This window comes from Nicotiana attenuata, unplaced genomic scaffold (assembly GCF_001879085.1).
Source record: "Nicotiana attenuata strain UT unplaced genomic scaffold, NIATTr2, whole genome shotgun sequence".
Lineage (NCBI taxonomy): Eukaryota > Viridiplantae > Streptophyta > Magnoliopsida > Solanales > Solanaceae > Nicotiana > Nicotiana attenuata.
In genome coordinates, this window is record NW_017676597.1 from 1 (window position 1) to 7,806 (window position 7,806).

General features: G+C 35.4%; 1 protein-coding gene across 1 annotated transcript; it reads left to right on the forward strand.

The window, feature by feature from the left end:
- Positions 1 to 1,106: 1,106 nt before the first annotated feature.
- On the forward strand, positions 1,107 to 2,125 carry LOC109221112. Its single transcript, XM_019385574.1, has one exon. The coding sequence runs from the start codon at positions 1,473 to 1,475 to the stop codon at positions 1,875 to 1,877; it is 405 nt and encodes a 134-aa protein (XP_019241119.1). The 5' UTR covers positions 1,107 to 1,472; the 3' UTR covers positions 1,878 to 2,125.
- Positions 2,126 to 7,806: the final 5,681 nt, after the last annotated feature.

Below are 7,806 nucleotides of genomic sequence, written 5' to 3' on the forward strand. Positions count from 1 at the left end.
AGGTCGAGTTCGATGGCCCCGACTTGCCCCGGACCGGACCCAACCCGGTCGGGCTCAAGCAAAAAAGGGTATCACCCAATACAATATATATATATATATATATATATATATATATATATATATATATATATATATATATATATATATATATATATTTGGCAAATGCATGTTTGGCCATTGGCCATAGATTTTATCTACATTCTTGCGAATTCCTAAAACACAAAAACCAAATCCCAAAACCAGCCGAAGAGCCCAAAATATCACTATTATATTTTTTAAAAATTACTCCAAACTTTTATATTTTATAAAAAAGCCCACCGTTTATTATTTTGTAACAATAGTGCTTCGTCTTCTCGGTCACCTGATAGCATACAATGTAGTTCATTATAAAAATGATAAGTTGTACCAAATTTATTTATGTTCAGGACTATGTTTTGCGATAATATAACGAATGCTATTGATAAATGTATTGTTGGGTATTTGTGATAGTTCTTAGAACTTATGAGTATAAGTAACGTTTCATTTTTTTTCAAAAAAAAAAAGTGAAATATGTTTTGAATAATAATGTCCAAACACATTTTCATTCAAACCAAACTTCATCGAAATCAGATTTTTCAAAACAAAGTTGGGAATCATGCCAAATGCTAGCTTAATAACTTGAACAAAATAAGATTCTAAACCATCATTTATCCTTTTTTTAAAGTTCAAGTTTAGTTAATACTCATCTAATTAGAACATGGAATAGATTATTTTTCTAAAACATCAAATATATTAAAACAAATTTAGTTCGCTGTAATTACAACAGTATAACATTTGAACGAGGAGCTGTATTATCTATTCAGTGGTTCTATTAACTTAAAATGGAGAAGATATCCATAATTAATTTTCTATGAACGCATTTATAATTTGTGTGCTGAAAATGGATACAATCATGAATTTGACTCGTTCAAGTAGTAGTAGTAACGTAGTGTAAAAATACAAAAAAGCGTTACCCTATAGTTCGTCTTGTTTACACTTACATTATGAACTATTCCTACAAGAAAAATATTAATTAAAACAATATAAATTGTGAAAATCTAGTACTGACAATAAGATTCATTAAACCTCAAAGAGTAAATTCAGATATATTAAATCCATGCACATATACAAACCTATAGATACACACAAACAAAGCCGTGAGTTGCAAGTAACAAATATAGAGAGAGAAAGATAGCGCGGCCATTGTTTCAGCTTTTAGAGAGAGAGAGAGAGAATGACGCCATATGACGATAACCCAATCAAAAGTGTACTCATTACGTTTCAGATCAATCATTCAATCACTTCTCCCCAATTCCCTATAAATTTCCCTTCTTCTCCTTCTCTTTTCCTAATTCCTTTTCCCCCAAAATCAATTTCACTCCTCTGTTTAATATAATTCCTCTCACTAATACCCAAAACCCCTTTCGTATACAACTCCATTTCCATTTCTCTCAATGGCTGAAGAATTTCAAGAATATGAAGTGATTTTTCAGGAAAATGCAGGACGTGAAGAAGTTCGAGAATTAGCTGATGATGATGAAGAGTATGACTTCCAAATTCGTCGTAATAACAAGGTATCTAGAATTAAGAAACTGAAGCGGAATTCTAATTCGGTTCCAGTTAATATTCCCGACAGAAATTCATGGTTTAAGTACGTGGAGAAACAGTCGGATTTTTTTGAAGATGAGTACAGAGATGACGAAGAAATGGTGCCGCCTCACGTGATAACTGGCCGGAGAATAGCCGGAAAAATGACGTCATTTTCCGTTTGTACTGGATATGGAAGGACTCTTAAGGGAAGGGATTTGAGTCAAGTAAGGAATTCAATTCTTAGAATGACTGGTTTTCTGGAAACGTAACTTTAGAGTTCAGTCTTTTCACATTAGAAGCAGAGGAAAAGTCAACAAAAAAAATAAAAAGAGAAAAAAGATATTTTTCCTTCTTTTTTTCTTCTTTTGTACTTCCCATTTGTGGAATTCCAATTCCATATCTCAGCTTTGTAATTTTAGACAAGAAAAATTATATGAATTTCCAAATGAATTCATCATTTCCTCAAAGAAAGAAAGGAAATGTGAGTTCAAATTTTGATAATTTATTTTACTTCGAATATTGGAATTGTGTTTGGTGTGGAAATTAATAATTGATAAATGATGAATTGTGTAAATCCAGGTTGTTAGTTGTGAGTAGGTTTCTGTTAAGATGCTGTGGTTGGAAATTATGTTATGCCAGTGATTTCACACCGTTTATGTTTCCTTTGAGTTTTCTCATTTCTGTCCGAACCTTCAGACAAAGCCCAGCACAAACAGCTGGTCTTAAATTGTGACAGAACTTTTTTTCTTTTAGAAAAATAAACAATTAATAATTATGAATTGTACAGGAATAAAAATATGAAAATAGATTCTTTATAGTACACATATATTTTTAATAATTTCAATATGAGGTTGTATTAGTAGTTTGAATATATAAAGAAAACCAAACGATATTACATACTGTCCTATCAAGAAGTTTGCTTTGTCTGATTGGTTCTGAGTTGTTTGTACACCGTCAAAATTTAAATGTCATTTTTTTTTTAATAAAAGTCCCACTAAAAGGCTTGTGTGCCTCCGCTATGAAAGAAGAAAAAAAAAACTTTAAACGTGAAATCTATAAATAAAATAAAAACTTATATTACACACACCAACATTGTAAAAAAAAAAAAAATTAAACTATTAATATATTACGTTACAGTCTGACAGATCAATAACCCTCTTTTTTAAAGGTCATAGTGGGATAAATGAGTTCCATCCAATTTAAATCAAAAGTCTTGAATTTGAGTCGTGTAATAGAGAAACCACAATTAGCGAGTGTTAGCTCCCCTTAAAGGAAGACCTAGATAATGTGAACATGGATACAATGAGAATGGTTGTATCAAATAATTATCTGTATTGACTTTTAGATAACTAAATAGTGCAAAAAACATTATGATACAAGTGTATATATATAAACTCGGTTTTTTAATTTATACTACTTTTGCAAATTAATGTGGAGTTGATCAAACTTTTCGATGGGAGAATTTACTTAGATGATCACATTTTCGACACAGAAAATCCTATTCGACATGTCATATCCCTTATCTTTTCCATTACTATTTCTTAATCTTGAAGGTGTTTTGCCTTTAATAATCTTGACTTAATGTCCATGTCAGGACGGCAGAAGGCCAACATGTTTTCATGAACAAAGTCATAAAAAGTTTATCCAAGTGTTAAGCAACAGTAGTAGATTAGGTTCATAGGGAGAATATTTCCCTTAATTTCTACATGTGACAAGTGACAACCTGACATAAAATAATACATAGCCAGTTTAAGGGTAAAGAAAAGGAATGGAGGGGTTTTGCCAGATAGATCTTTGCACCACTACTAATAAGTTACTGATCAATTCTTCCATTAATAATATTATAGGATTCTCAATTAAGGCACCAAGTAGATAATATAGAATTTTTAATTAGTGTAGTTTCTTGCAAAACAAGACAAGATAATTAATAGTCATAATTTATTATTAATTAGTAATAATTTTATATATAGAAGTCAAAAGCAATATGATTTGGATCACTAAGTAGGCGTTTGGACATGAATTCCAAAAAAGAAAAATCAAATTTGGAATTTCACTAAAATTTGAATTGAAGATGAAGTTGTGTTTGGTTATAATTTTTGCAAGATATTTGGATGTCTTTTTTTCAAAATCATAAAACATGATTTGTACCCCACAACCTGTAAAAAATATCAAAACCACCCCAATTTTGATTATCCTACTTGAAATAAACAATCAAACATACTATTGTTTAACTGTTATCATATTCTGCTTCACTGCAATATACAGAAGATGCAAAATCAATATCACATTTTCTAACATAGTCCGCTTTCCACTGCTATTACCACTGTTATCAAACATGTAGGTTAATAATTGATGGGGTCATTTATAAATTTTAAAAGTATAGGGTAAATTTATAAAAATTAAAAACTAGCAAATTAAAAATGAGAGCTTTATACAAAACAAAGAAAGGGGCGTAATGTTCTCTCTCGGCGCACTTTAAGCAGAGCTTGCTAACGTGCACTGAAGTATGAAAATTCCGGCCACCACCGCCATAACACCATCGGCGAGCTTAGTAACACCAAGCTCTACTGAACCAGCGCATGCAAAGCCATTAACCTTTGGAAGTTTTCTTCCACTTTGATTCCAGCCCATAGAGGAGGAACCAGCTGAGGACGAAGCTAATGGACAACAACATCTTGCTATGAAACAAGCGGTGAGGAGAACAGGTGAAGAAGTTCCACGCCGGATCCAATTCTCTGATATAGCAAACAGTACAGCAATAACTCCAGTCAAAGTCCAGGAATCTGTACCAATGGTGGAGAAACCAATGGAACAGGAACCAGTGCTACGAGATAACAGTAGTGAGGAGAGACCAGATAGAAGAACTCGTAAAGGCCAAATGGGGAAAGCTCTCAACTACATTCCACCAGATCTGCAAGGGGAACAAATTGTAGTAACAATTGAAGAGGAAGACATCAAGGAAAATCAGAATTACTGGGCTACTGCAATTATTGGGTACGTTTTGGGTGAGAATCCATATTTTAAATCTATGGAGAACTATGTTGATAATGTGTGGAATTTTGTTGATACTCCTAAGATACTATACCACGATGAGGGTTATTACATTTTTAGATTCGATTCAATTGATGATAGAGACAAAGTCATGCAATCAGGGCCATATTTTTTTCATAATAAGCCATTTATATTGAAGAATTGGTCGCTTGATTTTGTTTTTAACCCAGAGTGCTTGAATGTTATTCCGATTTGGGTAAGATTTCCAAATCTACCTGTGGGATTCTGGTCAACTGAAGCCTTAAGAAAAATGGCAAGTGGTATAGGCAAGCCTATGCATACAGATCTCTACACTGCTGAGATGGATCGTATTTCATATGCAAGGGTCCTTGTAGAGGCAGATATCTCTCATCCTTTGCCAAATGACATTCTACTTCGTACTCCAGTAGGTGTAATCCATCAAAGTATAGAATATGAATGGCAGCCAAAGTTCTGTATGGATTGCATAAAGGTTGGACATACTACTGATGAATGTAGGAAGAAGAAGGAAGAAGGAGAAGCTGGAGAATATGTAGAACAGAACAAAAAAAGGAAAAGAGGTGGAAGAAGAAGAAGAATGGTTACAAAGTGGATAGCAAAGGAGATACCAATACCAAAAAGTGGAGAAGCAGGGGATGCAAACATGAAAGAGGACACTGTAGTTGAAGAGCAAAGTGAAGACAGGCAACTTGATAGCAATGAGTTTCCACCACTATCAGTCATGAGAAGTGGGAGAAAGCATGACAAAAGTGTCCTAGTGTCTATAAGGGATGAGCCAAGCTGTTCTACTAGCCAAATCAATACCACAAATAGATTTGATGTCTTGACTCAAGGTGGTAATGAAACTGATACTGGGCAGGGCGGACAAAACCACCCTATACCTCAATGATTGTCAGCACTTGGAACATAAGGGGGCTGAATAAGCCCTTTAAACAGAAGGAGCTGGCACTCTTTCTGAAGAAGTATAAGGTGGAGATAATGGGACTAGTTGAAACTAGAGTGAAAGAAAACAAGGCAAAAAGAATTGCTATGAAAACAGTGAAGGATTGGAAGATAAGGTTCAACTATGAGTATGCTTATAATGGTAGAATATGGTTAATTTGGAGGCCTCATGTTCAACTTCAGGTCTTAAAGGTTGAAGCACAATTTATTCATTGTGAAGTGATGGACACTGTCAGGCAGAAGAAATGGTACTTCACTGTGATCTATGCTTATAATGACTGGAATGCTAGACAACAATTATGGGTGCAGCTTGCTGGTATAGGTGCTAACATCAATGATGAGTGGCTAATCAGTGGTGACTTCAACAATGTATTGAATGCAGATGATAGAATAGGAGCTCCCATAACCCAGGCAGAGGTTCAAGGATTCAAAGACTTCTTGGACAACATGCAACTAACACCACTGAAGAGTACAGGTTGGTTTTATACTTGGTGTAATAAAAGGGATGAGAATGTAAGGGTATACAGTAAAATAGATTGGGCTTTTGGAAATGTCAGCTGGATGATGAATAATGGATATATTGAGGCAGAATTTTTAAATCCTGGGGTATCTGATCATTCCCCCATATTGATGAATTGCAGAACTGACATTATTCAGCATCAACTACATCCTAGACCATTCAGACTATATCATACTGTCCTTCACCACCCTGAATTCAAAAGGATAGTGAAAGAAGTATGGGGGCAATATGAAGGTGTACTAGGAAAGTCAAGGACATGGTACAAGATTAGGAGGCTGAAAGTGGATATTAAGGAACTGAACAGTTATATGGCTACCTACCAGCAAAAATTAAGCCAAGCAAAGCAAAGGGTGGAACTGGTGCAGCATTAACTGTCAATCCAGCCTTTAAGTCAGGAATACATTGATGAAGAGAAGGAGGCATTGCTAGAAATGGAAAAATGGAGCAATATTGAGGAGCAGGTGATGAGGCAAAAGTCTAGGGCTACTTAGATTCAACATGGAGATGCCAACACCAAATATTTCCATGCTCAATGGAAAATGCGTACTAACAATAATGTTATTGTCTCTATTCATAATGAAGCAGGAATCAAGTTAACAGATCCAAAGCAGGTGGAGGATCAATTTCTGAGATTCTTCAAGTCACTAATGGGAGAATCCTCACAAATACTACCAAGCCCTGATGCTGAGATAATTAAAGAAGGACCCTGTTTAACAAGAACACAACAACTGGAGCTGATTAAGCCAATAAAAGAGGAAGAGATATTGGAGGCNGGATTGCATAAAAGGTTGGACATACTACTAATGAATGTAGGAAGAAGAAGGAAGAAGGAGAAGCTGGAGAATATGTAGAACAGAACAAAAAAAGGAAAAGAGGTAGAAGAAGAAGAAGAAGAATGGTTACAAAGTGGATAGCAAAGGAGATACCACTACCAAAAAGTGGAGAAGCAGGGGATGCAAACATGAAAGAGGACACTGTAGTTGAAGAGCAAAGTGAAGACAGGCAACTTGATAGCAATGAGTTTCCACCACTATCAGTCGTGAGAAGTGGGAGAAAGCATGACAAAAGTGTCCTAGTGTCTATAAGGGATGAGCCAAGCTGTTCTACTAGCCAAATCAATACCACAAATAGATTTGATGTCTTGACTCAAGGTGGTAATGCAACTGATACTGGGCAGGGTGGACAAAACCACCCTATACCTCAATGATTGTCAGCACTTGGAACATAAGGGGCTGAATAAGCCCTTTAAACAGAAGGAGCTGGCACTCTTTCTGAAGAAGTATAAGGTGGAGATAATGGGACTACACTGAAGGTACTTTGCCCTTCAAATATTTAGGAGTTCCCTTAGCTCCTAAAAAAGTTATCTGTTCATCAGTGCTGGCCATTAGTTGAAAAGATCACTGCAAGAATAAGTTGCTGGACTTCAAAGCTCTTATCATATGCTGGTAGACTGCAACTCGTCAAGGCAGTCATTTTTGGGATGCAGTCATACTGGGCCCAGGTATTTTTACTACCAAAGGAAGTTAGCAAGATGATAGAGGCTGTTTGTAGATCATATCTATGGACTGGGCAGGCTGACATCTCCAGGAGAGCTTTAGTAGCATGGGATAGAGTATGCTTACCACAAACAATGGGAGGAATGAATGTGATCAACCTATGCCACTGGAACAAGGCTGCAATAATGAAGCATTTATGGGCCCTTACAA

Coding starts and splice junctions, on each gene's coding strand:
- LOC109221112 (XM_019385574.1), top strand. CDS start 1,473: ATGGCTGAAGAATTTCAAGAATATGAAGTGATTTTTCAGGAAAATGCA.